The sequence below is a fragment of the Argopecten irradians genome, chromosome 3 (genome assembly GCF_041381155.1).
Source record: "Argopecten irradians isolate NY chromosome 3, Ai_NY, whole genome shotgun sequence".
Taxonomy (NCBI): Eukaryota; Metazoa; Mollusca; class Bivalvia; order Pectinida; family Pectinidae; genus Argopecten; species Argopecten irradians.
Genome location: NC_091136.1, coordinates 62,534,698 through 62,556,571, shown reverse-complemented (window position 1 = coordinate 62,556,571; position 21,874 = coordinate 62,534,698). Strand labels below are relative to the sequence as shown.

General features: G+C 42.5%; 1 protein-coding gene across 2 annotated transcripts in view; it reads left to right on the top strand.

Moving 5' to 3' along the window:
- The window catches only part of LOC138319325 (uncharacterized), a 63,320-nt gene that overhangs the window by 16,798 nt on the left and 24,648 nt on the right, over positions 1-21,874 (top strand). For both annotated transcript variants that reach the window (XM_069262401.1, XM_069262400.1), the window contains exon 2: positions 10,788-12,023. In XM_069262401.1, coding sequence (XP_069118502.1) covers positions 11,100-12,023 — 924 coding nt within the window. In that variant the 5' untranslated portion in view covers positions 10,788-11,099. The remainder of the gene's footprint in view (positions 1-10,787; positions 12,024-21,874) is intronic.

Sequence of the window (21,874 nt, the reverse complement as noted above, 5' to 3'; positions counted from 1 at the left end):
AGTCCTGGGTATTGGTGTTATGGATATCAGTGGGTCTAGTCCTGGGTATTTGTATTTTGGGTATCAGTGAGTCTAGTCCTGGGTATTGGTGTTGTGGGTATCAGTGGGTCTAGTCCTGGGTATTGGTGTTGTGGGTATCAGTGGGTCTAGTCCTGGGTATTTGTATTTTGGGTATCAGTGAGTCTAGTCCTGGGTATTGGTGTTATGGGTATCAGTGGGTCTAGTCCTGGGTATTTGTGTTTTGGGTATCAGTGGGTCTAGTCCTGGGTATTGGTGTTATGGGTATCAGTGGGTCTAGTCCTGGGTATCAGTGGGTCTAGTCCTGGGTATTGGTGTTATGGGTATCAGTGGGTCTAGTCCTTGGTATCAGTGGGTCTAGTCCTGGGTATTGGTGTTGTGGGTATCAGTGGGTCTAGTCCTGGGTATTGGTGTTGTGGGTATCAGTGGGTCTAGTCCTGGGTATTTGTATTTTGGGTATCAGTGAGTCTAGTCCTGGGTATTGGTGTTGTGGGTATCAGTAGGTCTAGTCCTGGGTATTGGTGTTGTGGGTATCAGTGGGTCTAGTCCTGGGTATTGGTGTTATGGGTATCAGTGGGTCTAGTCCTGGGTATTTGTGTTTTGGGTATCAGTGAGTCTAGTCCTGGGTATTGGTGTTGTGGGTATCAGTGGGTCTAGTCCTGGGTATTGGTGTTGTGGGTATCAGTGGGTCTAGTCCTGGGTATTGGTGTTGTGGGTATCAGTGGGTCTAGTCCTGGGTATTTGTGTTTTGGGTATCAGTGAGTCTAGTCCTGGGTATTGGTGTTGTGGGTATCAGTGGGTCTAGTCCTGGGTATTGGTGTTATGGGTATCAGTGGGTCTAGTCCTGGGTATTTGTGTTTTGGGTATCAGTGGGTCTAGTCCTGGGTATCAGTGGGTCTAGTCCTGGGTATTGGTGTTATGGTATCAGTGGGTCTAGTCCTAGGTATTTGTGTTGTGGGTATCAGTGGGTCTAGTCCTGGGTATTTGTGTTGTGGGTATCAGTGGGTCTAGTCCTGGGTATTTGTGTTGTGGGTATCAGTGGGTCCAGTCCTGGATATTTGTGTTGTGGGTATCAGTGGGTCTAGTCCTGAGTATTGGTGTTATGGGTATCAGTGGGTCTAGTCCTGAGTATTGGTGTTGTGGGTATCAGTGAGTCTAGTCCTGGATATTTGTGTTGTGGGTATCAGTGGGTCTAGTCCTGAGTATTGGTGTTATGGGTATCAGTGGGTCTAGTCCTGAGTATTGGTGTTTTGGGTATCAGTGGGTCTAGTCCTGGGTATTGGTGTTATGGGTATCAGTGAGTCTAGTCCTGGGTATTTGTGTTGTGGGTATCAGTGGGTCTAGTCCTGAGTATTGGTGTTATGGGTATCAGTGAGTCTAGTCCTGGGTTTTGGTGTTGTGGTTATCACCGTGATTTGTGTAAGGTATAATGATAGGTTGTCATATTAAACAGTTTTAGTACAAATATTACTACAGTGTAAAGTAGGGGGCATTTCTCCACTCACCAAAATCTAATTTATAAAGATCACAGCCATCGGGTGTGACAAAGAGGGGATTTACCAGCAGAAGACAACTTTTGATAATATGATAGCTTTACGTGACGGGTCACATTGTAAAAGCCCTGTAAGCTTAGGCATCGGCCACATGAAAGCTAGCACAGGCTTCTATAGTATGTGATGTTTGATCAGGGACTTACAACTATATTGGTAATTCACAACATATAAAGACTTCTACTATTTGATTGTGTTAAATATTAAATCTATAATATCGATTACCTAAATATTTGGAAGGCAAAGGGCTCAGTTCTAGGCTTTACTAGATCTATCTTGTTTTATTAAAACTCTGACATATCAAGCAACCTTTCCAAACCTGTTCAATTTACCGTACAGGTTTGACTGTAAATCATAGCTATTGATATTCAAGACTTGATTTGATTTTAAATGATTTAAAGAACAAGTTTTTTTTTACTTTAGTATTCGACTCTAAGGTTGGTACTGATAAACCAGCAAAGGCTTAGATGAACAATTCTTGGATTAAGTTAGATAGCAGAAAATTGATGGTTCGTTCAGAATTTGTGAAAAGAAATGGTAATAGTCCTTTTAAATGAGAATTCAGGGCCACCTTAGTTGTTTAAAATTTAATTTCCAATTCAGTACAAGGCCGACAATGAGCCGACCAGATCTTTGTTTAGAATATATTTATTTATCACTTTTGATTGCCATTATATGTATCAAAAAGGTGATCTAGTCATGCAAGTATCTGTCTTAGCCTGCTGGGACAGTCATGCAATTTTCTTGGCCTAGTTATGGATCAATGACCTTGTACTATCTTTTCCTTAGCTTGTAAATTAGTAGTGTCTCAGTCTGATTTTGTGACCTTAAATTGTTTTATTTCATACCTTATAACATACTTAGGGTACTAGTGCCTTTCCTTAACTTGGGAGCCAATAGTGCCCATTTCTTATACTGTGACCTAGTTGTACCATATTCTTTATTCCATGACCTAGTTGTGCCCTATTCTTCATTCCATGACCTAGCTGTGCCCTTTTTCTTATCCTGTGACCTAGTTTTTCCTTTTCTTTATACTATGACCTAGTTGTCATTCAATCTTAACTTCATTTTGTATGTTGCAGTCCTTAGCTAGTGATGTTCCACCTTTGTGCTATGACCTTCAGTGTATTTTGTTTGACAGTGGAGCTGGTAGTTTTATAGTGTGTGTATCCTGACCATAGAACTGTGTACCAGCAACACTCCATAATTGATCAGCTGACTTAATTATAATCATCCATCCATGACCCAATATGCATCATTGGGTATATCATATGGCCTGTCTTCCCCATATTGTAATGATAAACCAGTCCTGGTGTGGAACAAAATGGTAGAAATCAGAAACGTGAGGTGAAACAAGACATACTTTTAGGGATATATGGATGCATGTAAATTATTGTTTAAATATAAATGACATTGGCATGTGTCAACTAATTGTTTATGGAAATCAAGTCAATATTACTATATTTTTTTGAATTTGTTCATGGTGCCATGAAGTTTTCACAGTGAAGTTATATATGTGTAGTGTTAACAATACTCCATGAATAAGTTAGATGTTGTGATACTGTCATTGTTCTAATCAGCAAATCTACAAAGACAAGTGTGATCTGTATAATGATTGGATATGTATATAAGTTTTATCATATGAGGACATTTCTGTTATTATCATACAATGATATTCATGTTATCATCATGCAGAGTTATTCTGTGAAGATATTTCCTAAAAGTATTAGATGAGTGGTTCCTGTTTTGATTACTGGTATGAGAATAATTTTGTCTCAGATTTTGATGTATGTCTTTCCTGTTTTGTTAATCACTACCATGTTTCATCATGTTGTGTGTGCTTTTGTTTATGTTAAAATGCAAATGCTTTCACTGTTGTATTGTCATGTTAGTGTTCCTGTTATTTTCATGTTAGTGTTCCTGTTATTGTCATGTTAGTGTTCCTGTTATTGTCATGTTAGTGTTCCTGTTATTGCCATGTTAGTGTTCCTGTCATTAGTTGTTTCTGTTATTGTCATGTAAGTGTTCCTGTTATTGTCATGTTAGTGTTCCTGTTATTGTCATGTTAGTGTTCCTGTCATTGTCATGTTAGTGTTCCTGTCATTAGTTGTTTCTGTTATTGTCATGTAAGTGTTCTGTTATTGTCATGTCCTGTTATTGTCATGTTAGTGTTCCTATTATTGTCATGTTAGTGTTTCTGTTATTGTCATGTAAGTGTTCCTGTTATTGTCATGTTAGTGTTCCTATTATTGTCATGTTAGTGTTCCTGTTATTGTCATGTTAGTGTACCTGTCATTGTTTGTTTCTGTTATTGTTATGTTAGTGTTCCTGTTATTTTCTAGTTAGTGTTCCTGTTATTGTCATGTTAGTGTTCCTGTAATTATTTGTTCCTGTTATTGTCATGTTAGTGTTCCTGTTATTGTCATGTTAGTGTACCTGTCATTGTTTGTTCATGTTATTTTCTTGTTAGTGTTAGTGTTCCTATTATTGTCATGTTAGTGTTCCTGTAATTATTTGTTTCTGTTATTGTCATGTTAGTGTTCCTGTTATTTTCAAGTTAGTGTTCCTGTTATTGTCATGTTAGTGTTCCTGTAATTATTTGTTCCTGTTATTGTCATGTTAGTGTTCCCGTTATTGTCATGTTTGTGTTCCTGTTATTGTCATGTTAGTGTTCCTGTAATTATTTGTTTCTGTAATTGTCATGTTAGTGTTCCTTTTATTGTCATGTTAGTGTTCCTGTTATTTTCATGTTATTGTTCCTTTTATTGTCATATTAGTGTTCCTGTTATTGTCATATCAGTGTTCCTGTTATTGTCATATTAGTGTTCCTGTTATTGTCATGTTAGTGTTCCTGTTATTGTCATGTTATTTTTCCTCTTATTGTCATGTTATTGTTCATGTAATTGTCATGTTAGTGTTCCTGTTATTGTCATTTTAGTGTTCCTGTCATTGTTATCCCCCGCGAAACGCGTTTGCGGGGGATATTGATTTGGGCTCTGTCCGTCCGTCCGTCCGTCCGTCCGTCCGTCCGTCCGTCCGTCCGTCCGTCCGAGTATCGTTTCCGGGCTATAACTCCTAAACCGTTCAACTTGGCTACACGAAACTTTCTGTACATGTTAGGCTAGTGCTCTAGTTGTGCCTTTTGCTAATGGGAACCTTTCATTTTCGATACTTTTTCTGTTACCATGGAAACTTATTATCCTATATGATTGTATATCATATGGTGTAAATAGTCACTAAAATTGAATAAACTCTTCTGTATTGTCAATATTTATTAGTCCAATCCATTTTAATCACCCGCCCAACGAAGTTGGCAGGGGATATACAAATGGGTTCCGTCCGTCCGTTCGTCCGTCCGTCTGTCCGTCCGTCCGTACGAATGGTTTCCGGAGCATAACTCTAAAACCAGTGGAGATATTTCCATGAAACTTCATACACACATTAGTCTTATGGTCTAGTAGTGCCTTTTGCTATTTTTAGGTTTTCATTTTTTGCATTTTTTCCGTAATCATGGAAACATTGCTGAAAATATCATATTTTTGTACCAGGTTCTTTTCTGGAGCATAACTCTAAAACCAGAAGAGATATTTCCACGAAACTTCATAGACACATTGGTCTTATGGTCTAGTAGTGCCTTTTGCTATTTTAAGGTTTTCACTTTTTGTTCTTTTTTCTGTAACCATGGAAACATTGCTGAAAATGGCAGATTTTTGTGTAAGAATCGTTTCCGGAGCACAACTCTAAAACCAGCAGAGATATTTCCATGAAACTTCATAGACACATTGTTCTTATGGTCTAGTAGTGCCTTTTGCTATTTTTAGGTTTTCATTTTTTGCACTTTTTCCGTAACCATGGAAACATTGCTGAAAATATCATATTTTTGTACCAGGTTCGTTTCCGCAGCATAACTGGAAAACAGGTTGAGATATATGCACGGAACTCCATAGGCACATTAGTCTTATGGTCTAGTAGTGCCTTTTGCTATTTTAAGGTTTTCACTTTTTGTACTTTTTTCTGTAACCATGGAAACATTGCTGAAAATGGCAGATTTTTGTGTAAGAATCGTTTCCGGAGCACAACTCTAAAACCAGCAGAGATATTTCCATGAAACTTCATAGACACATTGTTCTTATGGTCTAGTAGTGCCTTTTGCTATTTTTAGATTTTCACTTTTTGTGCTTTTTTCTGTAACCATAGAAACATTGCTGAAAATATATTTTTGTAGCAGGTTCATTTCCGGAGCATAACTCTAAAACCAGCAGAGATATTTCCACGAAACTTCATAGACACATTCTTTTTATGGTCTAGTAGTACCTTTTGCTATTTTTAGGTTTTCATTTTTTGCACCTTTTCCGTTACCATGGAAACATTGCTGAAAATATGGTAAATGGTAATGTTACTTTGCAAAACTCCATCCATCTTTGTGTATATAGTCTAATATAAATGTCAAGGCTGTATACCTGATTCAACAATTGCAGCCCCGCTCTACTTGAATTATACTCCATCTTTCTTTAGCTCAACTTCCTTTTTTCCTGGGTTTTTTTCATACACATAAGTCTCCACAATCCAACTTACTTCAGCTTTGATATCTCCATTGGCGGGGGATCTGAATGACTATGTCCTTGTTTGTTTCTGTTATTGTCATGTAAGTGTTCCTGTTATTGTCATGTTAGTGTTCCTATTATTGTCATGTTAGTGTAAATTTTCTATGACTGACCCCCACTGACCAATCACTGACCAACTTCAAGGCCCAGCATATAGTGTTTATATGTCTTTAATTTGTTTCATTATTTGTTTCATTATATATTCTAACTCAGGTGACCGTTAAGGCCCATGGGCCTCTTGTTGTCATGTTAGTGTTCCTTTTATTGTCATGTTAGTGTTCCTGTTATTGTCATGTTAGTGTTCCTGTTATTTTCATGTTATTGTTCTTGTTATTGTCATGTTAGTGTTCCTGTTATTGTCATGTTAGTGTTCCTGTTATTGTCATATTAGTGTTCCTGTTATTGTCATGTTAGTGTTCCTGTCATTGTCAGGTTAGTGTTCTTGTTATTGTCATGTTAGTGTTCCTGTTATTGTCATGTTAGTGTTCCTGTTATTGTCATATAAGTGTTCCTGTAATTGTCATATTAGTGTTCCTGTTATTGTCATGTTAGTGTTCTTGTTATTGTCATGTTAGTGTTCCTGTCATTGTCATGTTAGTGTTCCTGTTATTGTCATATTAGTGTTCCTGTTATTGTCATGTTAGTGTTTCTGTCATTGTCAGGTTAGTGTTCCTGTTATTGTCATGTCATTGTCATGTTATTGTTCCTCTTATGTTATTGTCATGTTAGTGTTCCTGTTATTGTCATGTTAGTGTTCCTGTTATTGTCATGTTATTGTTCCTGTTAATGTCATGTTAGTGTTCCTGTTATTGTCATGTTAGTGTTCCTGTTGTTGTCATGTTAGTGTTCCTGTTATTGTCATGTTAGTGTTCCTGTTATTGTCATGTTAGTGTTCCTGTCATTGTCATGTTATTGTTCCTGTTATTGTCATGTAAGTGTTCATGTTACTGTCTGGGAATAATGGTTATAAGATAGTGTAGAAATATTTAGAATATTTTCAATTCACCTTATTTTTGACAATTATTTGCATCAAAATTTGCTTTAATGCTTGTAAGACTGAAAATGTAAAAAAGTACATACAGATTTTTTTAAAAACTTTCACTGACATAAATAATTTTGCACCATATACAGATCCCTCTGTGATTGTTATTTCTTTGACTTTTACAGATTTTCCTTTCTGCGTAAAAACTCACTTTAATGGTTTTAAGGGCTCAAAGACAATGGCTTTTATCAATATTTATTGACCGGTACCTATCACCTATCAAAATCTATAACTATATTTATTAAAGGGTTAACAAAGTTTGGAAACAATATTTTTCTCATTATCCTATGAAAATAAATAATAGTGACATAAATTTTTATGATAAAGATTGTCTACTATAAAAAGTATTCAAAATTAAAATCTTGTAGTATTTGGAAGAGTCCTCTCTCTCTTTTAATATCAATTATAGTGCTTAATGACAAGGAACAAGGAATTTAATATCACATTGCAGAGGTGTAATTCAATAGAATAATGGTTATTTTATGTAACATGTAATAAGAAAAGTCAATAATGTTGCTTAATTTGATATTTCACAAAAGGAAAGAAATAAAAATTTCTACAATTATTTTCACTTGGTGTTATTAACTAGATATATCATTTCCAAATTGAAATGTTTTAAATGGCTGAAAATGTAGATTCATTCAAAAGGTCATCAACTACTAAGTATATGAGACGCAAGATCTAATAGATCATGTATCAGTGATAGCTGGAGATTTTTCATTGTTCCTTTATGAAATCAATTTTTTAAGATGACTTTTAAATATGTTCATATTATTTAAATATCAAATATAAGGTGTTAGATATTAAAGGTGAAATACTTGGTACTAAAGAGACAACAGTTGCGTGTGTCGGTAACAACTAGCCCCGTATCTAATGGCTGAAGGAGACTTTTCTTTAGAAAACGAAATGTTGGGGCCTCGGGTAGCAAACACTTGTTAGATTTGGTAAGTCCTATATCAATGTTGACATACAAGGCCTTAATCTCTTTAGTGTTTTCATCACACAGATAGGTTTGTGTGACAAACTGTAATAATACTGAATACCCACACAGTCTACATTGAGTAGACCCGTGCCAACTCCACCAAAGTGTACCAAAGTCTAGTCATCCCACCGCTGTCACCAGCCGTCTGGTACTGGTCATGAAACTAGCATACAGACAGCTGGTTATAAACATGGGTTGTAATCATCACTGACCAGTAGAGATAGAGCTGGTACTGAGATGGTAGAGGTAGGGTAGTACAGGGTGGGAGGGGCGCCTGGATGATCACACCATTTCAGACTACACATATGACCAATATCAGCAAGAAACTATTTGGAGTGAGCAGAATGGTACCAGGATTTAAACATTTAATTACTTACATACGACTTGGCACAGTACCAGCTGAGAAGAATGAGAGTTTTACCACTGATAGCGGGTGGAGGTGTACATTGATGTTGACACAAATATAACGATATTATTTTATCCCATATAAATATGAAAGCGGAAGCCAAAGGCTAAACCTTAATGTAAAATTAATAATAACATGCACCACAATCAATGCATTGTTCAATTATTAATTGAATTTTGTTTTGGATAGAATTGATTTAACAGGGAAAATGTAAAAGAAAATATATATACACGACCACCTAATGCATCCTGTTAATTCCTGAATTGTCCGACACAGCTACCTTCTTTGTCCTCCTCATTGGGAAATGAACAGGCTAGCTTAAGAAAAAAAACAATGAAACAGAAGGCATTTCAGGGGTTTTCTAAACTCGGTGAGACATATGATGCTTATATAGTTATATGGGTAGCAAGTTTCTTCAAATCATAGAACTTGACCTTCATTAAAGGTCATATAGGTTAATAAAGCTTAAACAATTTCTTCTTAATGACGAAGTGCTGTGCAGCGATCTTCTAAATTCAAACAGCTTTTCCTCAATAACTGAAAGGCCAAGAAAACAAATACCGTATTCCACCCAATAAGCGCCCAGGCCATTTAAAAAATTAAAAAATGAAAATGTGCTAATAAGCCGAAATTGTATTGCAAATCTATACAGTTTTGTGTAGTTTTGGTCTTTATTTATGCCTGGGCAATTGAAATCGAGGCCTTTAAAAGGGGGAGGGGTGCTTATAGGGGCATAGGCGCTTATTTCGTCGAATATGGTATGTGTTTTGCATGAATAGCTAGCAAGTTTGTTCAAGCAAATGACCTTGACTGTCATTCAGTGCTACAGAGGTTAAGTATGGGTTTTCCTATTTTCCTTATAAGAAAGTCCTTCTTTGGGATAAGGAGGAGATAACTATGATAAGCTGCTCATTTAATTAGTACATACAGTACATTTTATATTTAATTAGTACAGATATTCTATTACAGTACATTTTATATTTAATAAGTACAGATATTCTATTAAAGTACATTTTATATTTAATAAGTACAGATATTCTATTACAGTACATTTTATATTTAATAAGTACAGATATTCTATTACAGTACATTTTATATTTAATAAGTACAGATATTCTATTACAGTACATTTTATATTTAATTAGTACAGATATTCTATTACAGTACATTTTATATTTAATTAGTACAGATATTCTATTACAGTACATTTTATATTTAATTAGTACAGATATTCTATTACAGTACATTTTATATTTAATTAGTACAGATATTCTATTACAGTACATTTTATATTTAATAAGTACAGATATTCTATTAAAGTACATTTTATATTTAATTAGTACAGATATTCTATTACAGTACATTTTATATTTAATTAGTACAGATATTCTATTACAGTACATTTTATATTTAATTAGTACAGATATTCTATTACAGTACATTTTATAATGGTAACCAATCAAAGTATCTTGAATTTGATACTCAATTGTTTTATTTCATACAGACCTTTAGATTAAGAAATGTTTATTTTTTCCTGGTTCTATATTGGAAGATAAAAGAAAAACATTGAATAAATTAAAACATAACAAAAGGTTATAATTTGTTTTCTTGCTAAAAAGCCCCCAAAAACAGGCATTTCAAAAGAACACATTATTTTATTTTGTTAAAACACTTTGTAGTTGATTTAATAAGTGTTAGCAATAGGAAAATCAATATTCATCTCCAGTGAATGTTTTATACACAGTAAACGGCCAACAAAGTTTATTGGAGCGTGTAGGATTGATTATAAAATAAGGACAGGGTTGGGTGGTGAAATTGTCTGTGTTGTTGTACAGGATTAATAACTTTGATGACTATTCCTTACATTTCTGTATTGTTCCATACATGATCCGGGGAATAGCTCATGTAATCTAGATTTTCATTTGTTTATTCTAGTCACAATTTGTTGGTAGTCTGTGCATGTCTGTCATTCCAAATGGTAATTCTTTTGGAGTGATTACCATTTTCTTATGTTAAGGTAATGATTACTAATTTGGTTGGTTTATATTAGTTCCCTGAGTAGAACCTATATAACCATACTGAATTAAACTGTTTTATATGTATTGTAATATAGTTACTCGGCCATATCATTAACCTTTTGGTGTATATTTCAAGTGATGGATAATGTTACATGTTTTTATTTCAGATTGTAATGGATTTCTACACAAGCCATAGATATGTGCCGTCATTTGATACCGGGGAGTTACAATCACAAAGTAAAGATGATACCACACAACCAAGCCTGAAACTTATACATTTTAAAAGCCAGCAATCGGCCACTGTCAATATTTTTAATGCCAAGTAATGTGAATTACAAAAGGAACCTATAGGCTGGAGTGGCTCCTAATCTTAAGGAAAATTAATGGAACGTGTTACCTATGTGCTATGGGCCTACCTTACCTGAGCTTTGTATGCTTGTCTGTTTGCATTGATTATATATAATTTGAGTGGGGCGAGCATGGCAGATAGGCCCTACACCAGTCAGGTATTGGAGCTTGTCCTGTTAACACTAGCACTAGTGGGATTCGTTTTCAATCTCTGTTCACTACTGTATAAAGTGTCCCGCGAGTTCTCCCTCCCCAAACTCTGGAAATATGCCCTCCTTACCATTGACGTAGCACATTTATTTCTAGGACTTGGCCTGATTTTATTTTATATCTCCCTAAAAAGTAATTTAAATGAAGTTTGTTCTGCGGCTGGATTTTTTGTACAGTTTGGGATATTTGACTGCGTGTGTGGCTACCTGACAGCTGGTATAATACTGCTTGGGATTATTAACCCCGGTAAATCATCACAGATATCCTCCTTCCATCGGAACGTGTTCCTGGTAGTGGTCATTCCACAGAAGGTCATTTCCATCCTTCTGTCCATCCTACCGGTCATCCCCATAGAGTTTTTCACCACAGAGGTCTCTCACACTGTCACTTGTTTAAAGATCAGCAAGCCTGGAGAGAATGGTGACAAGTTCGGCATTCTCATCTTCTTTATAATATGGATAACGGCGTCACTTGCAACAGTAACATTTGTTATCAGTGCTGTGAAGAACTGGAAGGGTTTTAACAACCGAATCCATTCGGCTTCCCCTAATGTGTGGCAGACCCAACTCTTACAGCATGGTAAGAGGCTGCTGAAGTTCTTGCTGTTTGAAGATGGGGTATGGCTGGTAGTGTTGGTCATCGTGACTAGTGTTGTGTACACCGGGGATGAGGATGACCCCTCGGCGACCTGGACCCTCTACCTTACACTGAGTGTTGTAGCTATCCTCCACTGGGCCGTATCGGTCATACAGTGCGCCATGTGGACGTCCTGTTGTTGTAAGTCATCAACTGCTGTGGAGGAGACCCACCGAAAACTCAAACGCCTGGACCTTATTAAGATTGAGGTAGGTATCTGTTAAGGATATTTTTCTAATTCATATTTTAAAACTCCTCAAATATAACCCAAGAGTATTACCTCCTCAAATAGAACCTTTGAATACCCTCCAAGGCACTTCTATATCCAAACAGGCCTTGGAATACTTCTTAATGTATTCATCCCCCCAAATGTAACCGTTAATATTACGCCTACATATTGACAAATACTGCTCCATCATATCTTATATAATACAAATCTAATGCTAAAATATTACTCCCTTCGATCTAACCCTTTATGCCACTCTGTTCCATCTAAAGAATACACCCTGAAAGCTACCTCCAACCATTTTAAACCCTTAGTCCCTTCAATATAACCGTAGTATGCACGGTATATCAATATCTACAATATACCTATAAAATATATAAATCCTCACCAATTAGTATGATGTTAATATTACTCCACCAAGAGTTCATAATACTACCCCTGATTTCCATCAGACCTTATTCAACCACCCTCTCCCTACCTCAGATATACAACAGAACCAATCCGACAACCACTCCCCTACCCCAGATATACAACAGAACTAATCCCACCACCCTCTCCCTACCCCAGATATACAACAGAACTAATCCCACCACCCTCTCCCTACCCCAGATATACAACAGAACTAATCCCACCACCCCTCCCCTACCCCAGATATACAACAGAACTAATCCCACCACCCTCTCCCCTACCCCAGATATACAACAGAACTAATCCCACCACCCTCTCCCCTACCCCAGATATACAACAGAACTAATCCCACCACCCCTCCCTTACCCTAATACCTGATATACAACAGAACTAATCCCACCACCCCTCCCCCTACCCCAGATATACAACAGAACTAATCCCACCACCCTCTCCCTACCCCTGATATACAACAGAACTAATCCCACCACCCTCTCCCTACCCCAGATATACAACAGAACTAATCCCACCACCCTCTCCCCTACCCCAGATATACAACAGAACTAATCCCACCACCCCTCCCCTACCCCTGATATACAACAGAACTAATCCCACCACCCCTCCCCTACCCCAGATATACAACAGAACTAATCCCACCACCCTCTCCCCTACCCCAGATATACAACAGAACTAATCCCACCACCCCTCCCCTACCCCAGATATACAACAGAACTAATCCCACCACCCCTCCCCTACCCCAGATATACAACAGAACTAATCCCACCACCCTCTCCCTACCCCAGATATACAACAGAACTAATCCCACCACCCCTCCCCTACCCCAGATATACAACAGAACTAATCCCACCACCCTCTCCCTACCCCAGATATACAACAGAACTAATCCCACCACCCTCTCCCTACCCCAGATATACAACAGAACTAATCCCACCACCCTCTCCCCTACCCCAGATATACAACAGAACTAATCCCACCACCCTCTCCCCTACCCCAGATTATACAACAGAACTAATCCCACCACCCCTCCCCTACCCCAGATATACAACAGAACTAATCCCACCACCCCTCCCTACCCCAATATACAACAGAACATCCACCACCCTCTCCCTACCCAGATATACAACAGAACTAATCCCACCACCCCTCTCCCTACCCCAGATATACAACAGAACTAATCCCACCACCCCTCCCTACCCCAGATATACAACAGAACTAATCCCACCACCCCTCCCCTACCCCAGATATACAACAGAACTAATCCCACCCACCCCTCCCCTACCCCAGATATACAACAGAACTAATCCCACCACCCTCTCCCCTACCCCAGATATACAACAGAACTAATCCCACCACCCTCCCCTACCCCAGATATACAACAGAACTAATCCCACCACCCCTCCCCTACCCCAGATATACAACAGAACTAATCCCACCACCCTCCCCTACCCCAGATATACAACAGAACTAATCCCACCACCCTCCCCTACCCCAGATATACAACAGAACTAATCCCACCACCCCTCCCCTACCCCAGATATACAACAGAACTAATCCCACCACCCCTCCCTACCCCTGATATACAACAGAACTAATCCCACCACCCCTCCCTACCCCAGATATACAACAGAACTAATCCCACCACCCTCTCCCTACCCCAGATATACAACAGAACTAATCCCACCACCCTCTCCCTACCCCAGATATACAACAGAACTAATCCCACCACCCTCCCCTACCCCAGATATACAACAGAACTAATCCCACCACCCTCTCCCTACCCCAGATATACAACAGAACTAATCCCACCACCCCTCCCCTACCCCAGATATACAACAGAACTAATCCCACCACCCCTCCCCTACCCCAGATATACAACAGAACTAATCCCACCACCCTCTCCCTACCCCAGATATACAACAGAACTAATCCCACCACCCTCCCCTACCCCTGATATACAACAGAACTAATCCCACCACCCTCTCCCCTACCCCAGATATACAACAGAACTAATCCCACCACCCTCTCCCCTACCCCAGATATACAACAGAACTAATCCCACCACCCTCTCCCTACCCCAGATATACAACAGAACTAATCCCACCACCCCCCTCCCCTACCCCAGATATACAACAGAACTAATCCCACCACCCTCTCCCCTACCCCAGATATACAACAGAACTAATCCCACCACCCTCTCCCCTACCCCAGATATACAACAGAACTAATCCCACCACCCACTCCCCTACCCCAGATATACAACAGAACTAATCCCACCACCCCTCCCCTACCCCAGATATACAACAGAACTAATCCCACCACCCTCTCCCCCTACCCCAGATATACAACAGAACTAATCCCACCACCCCTCCCCTACCCCAGATATACAACAGAACTAATTCCACCACCCCTCCCTACCCCAGATATACAACAGAACTAATCCCACCACCCTCTCCCCTACCCCAGATATACAACAGAACTAATCCCACCACCCTCTCCCTACCCCAGATATACAACAGAACTAATCCCACCACCCTCTCCCTACCCCAGATATACAACAGAACTAATCCCACCACCCCTCCCCTACCCCAGATATACAACAGAACTAATCCCACCACCCTCTCCCCTACCCCAGATATACAACAGAACTAATCCCACCACCCTCTCCCTACCCCAGATATACAACAGAACTAATCCCACCACCCCTCCCTACCCCAGATATACAACAGAACTAATCCACCACCCCTCCCCTACCCCAGATATACAACAGAACTAATCCCACCACCCTTCCCTACCCCAGATATACAACAGAAACTAATCCCACCACCCCTCCCCTACCCCAGATATACAACAACTAGAACTATCCACCACCACCCCTCCCTACCCCAGATATACAACAGAACTAATCCCACCACCCCTCCCCTACCCCAGATATACAACAGAACTAATCCCACCCACCCCTCCCCTACCCTGATATACAACAGAACTAATCCCACCACCCCTCCCTACCCCAGATATACAACAGAACTAATCCCACCACCCCTCCCCTACCCCAGATATACAACAGAACTAATCCCACCCACCCTCTCCCTACCCCAGATATACAACAGAACTAATCCCACCCCCCCCCTCTCCCTACCCCAGATATACAACAGAACTAATCCCACCACCCCTCTCCCTACCCCAGATATACAACAGAACTAATCCCACCACCCTCTCCCTACCCCAGATATACAACAGAACTAATCCCACCACCCCTCCCCTACCCAGATATACAACAGAACTAATCCCACCACCCTCTCCCTACCCCAGATATACAACAGAACTAATCCCACCACCCTCTCCCTACCCCAGATATACAACAGAACTAATCCCACCACCCCTCCCTACCCCAGATATACAACAGAACTAATCCCACCACCCCTCTCCCTACCCCAGATATACAACAGAACTAATCCCACCACCCCTCCCCTACCCCTGATATACAACAGAACTAATCCCACCACCCCTCCCCTACCCCAGATATACAACAGAAACTAATCCCACCACCCTCCCCTACCCCAGATATATACAACAGAACTAATCCCACCACCCCTCCCCTACCCCTGATATACAACAGAACTAATCCCACCACCCCTCCCCTACCCCAGATATACAACAGAACTAATCCCACCACCCCTCCCCTACCCCAGATATACAACAGAACTAATCCCACCACCCCTCCCCTACCCCAGATATACAACAGAACTAATCCCACCACCCCTCCCTACCCCAGATATACAACAGAACTAATCCCACCACCCTCTCCCTACCCCAGATATACAACAGAACTAATCCCACCACCCTCTCCCTACCCCAGATATACAACAGAACTAATCCCACCACCCCTCCCCTACCCCAGATATACAACAGAACTAATCCCACCACCCTCTCCCCTACCCCTGATATACAACAGAACTAATCCCACCACCCCTCCCCTACCCCAGATATACAACAGAACTAATCCCACCACCCTCTCCCTACCCCAGATATACAACAGAACTAATCCCACCACCCTCTCCCTACCCAGATATACAACAGAACTAATCCCACCACCCTCTCCCTACCCCAGATATACAACAGAACTAATCCCACCACCCCCTCCCCTACCCCAGATATACAACAGAACTAATCCCCCACCACCCTCTCCCCTACCCCTGATATACAACAGAACTAATCCCAACCCCTCACCTACCCCATTCCCCTACCCCTGATATACAACAGAACTAATCCCACCACCCCTCTCCCTACCCCAGATATACAACAGAACTAATCCACCACCCCTCTCCCTACCCCTGATATACAACAGAACTAATCCCACCACCCCTCCCCCCACCCCAGATATACAACAGAACTAATCCCACCACCCTCCCCCCTACCCCAGATATACAACAGAACTAATCCCACCACCCCTCCCCTACCCCAGATATACAACAGAACTAATCCCACCACCCTCTCCCTACCCCAGATATACAACAGAACTAATCCCACCACCCTCTCCCTACCCAGATATACAACAGAACTAATCCCACCACCCCTCCCCTACCCCAGATATACAAACAGAACTAATCCCACCACCCCTCCCCTACCCCAGATATACAACAACAGAACTAATCCCACCACCCACTCTCCCTACCCCAGGTATACAACAGAACTAATCCCACCACCCTTCCCTACCCCAGATATACAACAGAACTAATCCCACCACCCTTCCCTACCCCAGATATACAACAGAACTAATCCCACCACCCTCTCCCCTACCCCAGATATACAACAGAACTAATCCCACCACCCTCCCCTACCCCAGATATACAACAGAACTAATCCACCACCCTCTCCCTACCCCTGATATACAACAGAACTAATCCCACCACCCTCTCCCTACCCCAGATATACAACAGAACTAATCCCACCACCCCTCCCTACCCCAGATATACAACAGAACTAATCCCACCCTACCCCTCCCCTACCCCTGATATACAACAGAACTAATCCCACCACCCCTCCCCTACCCCAGATATACAACAGAACTAATCCCACCCCCCTCCCCTACCCCAGATATACAACAGAACTAATCCCACCACCCTCCCCTACCCCAGATATACAACAGAACTAATTCCACCACCCCTCCCCTACCCCAGATATACAACAGAACTAATCCCCACCCACCCCTCCCCTACCCCAGATATACAACAGAACTAATCCCACCACCCTCCCCTACCCCAGATATACAACAGAAAACTAATCCCACCACCCTCCCCTACCCCAGATATACAACAGAACTAATCCCACCACCCCCTCCCCCTACCCCAGATATACAACAGAACTAATCCCACCACCCCTCCCCTACCCCAGATATACAACAGAACTAATCCCACCACCCCTCCCCTACCCCTGATATACAACAGAACTAATCCCACCACCCTCCCCCTACCCCTGATATACAACAGAACTAATCCCACCACCCTCCCTACCCCTGATATACAACAGAAACTAATCCCACCACCCCTCCCCTACCCCAGATATACAACAGAAACTAATCCCACCACCCTCCCCCTACCCCATGATATACAACAGAACTAATCCCACCACCCTCCCCTACCCTGATATACAACAGAACTAATCCCACCACCCCTCCCCTACCCCAGATATACAACAGAACTAATCCCACCACCCCTCCCCTACCCCAGATATACAACAGAACTAATTCCACCACCCTCCCCCCTACCCCAGATATACAACAGAACTAATCCCACCACCCTCTCCCTACCCCAGATATACAACAGAACTAATCCCACCACCCTCCCCTACCCCAGATATACAACAGAACCTAATCCCACCACCCTCCCCTACCCCTGATATACAACAGAACTAATCCCCACCACCCTCCCCTACCCCTGATATACAACAGAACTAATCCCACCACCCTCTCCCCTACCCCAGATATACAACAGAACTAATCCCACCACCCCTCCCCTACCCCAGATATACAACAGAACTAATCCCACCACCCTCTCCCTACCCAGATATACAACAGAACTAATCCCACCACCCCTCCCCTACCCCGATATACAACAGAACTAATCCCACCACCCCTCCCCTACCCCAGATATACAACAGAACTAATCCCACCACCCTCTCCCCTACCCCAGATATACAACAGAACTAATCCCACCACCCCTCCCTACCAACAGAACTAATCCACCCCCTCCCTACCCCTGATATACAACAGAACTAATCCCACCACCCTCTCCCTACCCCAGATATACAACAGAACAAATCCCACCACCCCTCCCTACCCCTGATATACAACAGAACTAATCCCCCACCCCTTCCCTACCCCTGATATACAACAGAACTAATCCACACCACCCTCCCCTACCCCTGATATAACAACAGAACTAATCCCACCACCCTCTCCCTACCCCAGATATACAACAGAACTAATCCACCACCCTCCCCTACCCCAGATATACAACAGAACTAATCCCACCACCCCTCCCCTACCCCTGATATAAACAGAACTAATCCCACCACCCCTCTCCCTACCCCAGATATACAACAGAACTAATCCAACCACCTCCCTACCCAGATATACAACAGAACTAATCCCACCACCCCTCCCCTACCCCAGATATACAACAGAACTAATCCCACCACCCTCTCCCCTACCCCTGATATACAACAGAACTAATCCCACCACCCCTCCCCTACCCCAGATATACAACAGAACTAATCCCACCACCCCTCCCCTACCCCAGATATACAACAGAACTAATCCCACCACCCCTCCCCTACCCAGATATACAACAGAACTAATCCCACCACCCCTCCCCTACCCCAGATATACAACAGAACTAATCCCACCACCCCTCCCCTACCCCGATATACAACAGAACTAATCCCACCACCCCTCCCTACCCCAGATATACAACAGAACTAATCCCACCACCCCTCCCCTACCCCAGATATACAACAGAGAACTAATCCCACCACCCCTCTCCCTACCCCAGATATACAACAGAACTAATCCCACCACCCTCTCCCTACCCCAGATATACAACAGAACTAATCCCACCACCCCTCCCTACCCGAACAATCAGAACAATCCCCCACCCCTCCCTACCCCGATATACAACAGAACTAATCCCACCACCCCTCTCCCTACCCAGATATACAACAGAACTAATCCCACCACCCCTCCCCTACCCCAGATATACAACAGAACTAATCCCACCACCCTCCCCTACCCCAGATATACAACAGAACTAATCCGACCACCCTCTCCCTACCCCAGATATACAACAGAACTAATCCCACCACCCTCCCCTACCCCAGATATACAACAGAACTAATCCCACACCCCTCCCCCTACCCCAGATACAACAGAACTAATCCACCACCCTCCCCTACCCAGATATACAACAGAACTAATCCAACCACCCTCCCCTACCCCAGATATACAACAGAACTAATCCCACAACCCTCCCCTACCCCAGATATACAACAGAACTAATCCCACCACCCTCCCCTACCCCAGATATACAACAGAACTAATCCCACCACCCTCTCCCTACCCCAGATATACAACAGAACTAATCCCATCACCCTCTCCCTACCCCAGATATACAACAGAACTAATCCCACCACCCTCTCCCCTACCCCAGATATACAACAGAACTAATCCACCACCCCTCCCCTACCCCAGATATACAACAGAACTAATCCCACCACCCTCCCCTACCCCAGATATACAACAGAACTAATCCCACCACCCTCTCCCCTACCCCAGATATACAACAGAACTAATCCCACCACCCTCTCCCTACCCCAGATATACAACAGAACTAATCCCACCACCCTCCCTACCCCAGATATACAACAGAACTAATCCCACCACCCCTCCCCTACCCCTGATATACAACAGAACTAATCCACCACCCCCCCTACCCCTGATATACAACAGAACTAATCCCACCACCCTCTCCCCTACCCCTGATATACAACAGAACTAATCCCACCACCCTCTCCCTACCTCAGATATACAACAGAACTAATCCCACCACCCCTCCCCTACCTCAGATATACAACAGAACTAATCCCACCACCCTCCCCCTACCCCTGATATACAACAGAACTAATCCCACCACCCTCTCCCCTACCCCAGATATATACAACAGAACTAATCCCACCACCCCTCCCCTACCCCTGATATACAACAGAACTAATCCCACCACCCCTCCCCCTACCCCAGATATACAACAGAACTAATCCCACCACCCCTCCCCTACCCCTGATATACAACAGAACTAATCCCACCACCCCACCCCTACCCCAGATATACACAGAACTAATCCCACCACCCTCTCCTACCCCAGATATACAACAGAACTAATCCCACCACCCCTCCCCTACCCCAGATATATAACAGAACTAATCCCACCACCCCTCCCCTACCCCAGATATACAACAGAACTAATCCCACCACCCCACCCCTACCCCTGATATACAACAGAACTAATCCCACCACCCCTCCCCTACCCCAGATATACAACAGAACTAATCCCCCACCCCTCCCTACCCCACCCTATATACAACAGAACTAATCCCACCACCCCTCCCCTACCCCAGATATACAACAGAACTAATCCCACCACCCCTCCCTACCCCAGATATACAACAGAACTAATCCCACCACCCTCCCCTACCCCAGATATATAACAGAACTAATCCCACCACCCCTCCCCTACCCCAGATATACAACAGAACTAATCCCACCACCCCTCCCCTACCCCAGATATACAACAGAACTAATCCACCACCACCCCCTCCCCTACCCCTGATATACAACAGAACTAATCCCACCACCCCTCCCCTACCCCAGATATACAACAGAACTAATCCCACCACCCCTCCCCTACCCCAGATATACAACAGAACTAATCCCCACCACCCTCCCCTACCCCAGATATACAACAGAACTAATCCCACCACCCTCTCCCTACCCCAGATATACAACAGAACTAATCCCACCACCCCTCCCCTACCCCAGATATACAACAGAACTAATCCCACCACCCCTCCCCTACCCCAGATATACAACAGAACTAATCCCACCACCCCCCCCTACCCAGATATACAACAGAACTAATCCCACCCCCCTCCCCTACCCCAGATATACAACAGAACTAATCCCACCACCCTCCCCCTACCCCAGATATACAACAGAACTAATCCCACCACCCCTCCCCTACCCCAGATATACAACAGAACTAATCCCACCACCCCTCCCCTACCCCTGATATACAACGGAACTAATCCCACCACCCATCCTACCTTTTATTTCCATTAGACTCAAAAATTCAAGGCAGA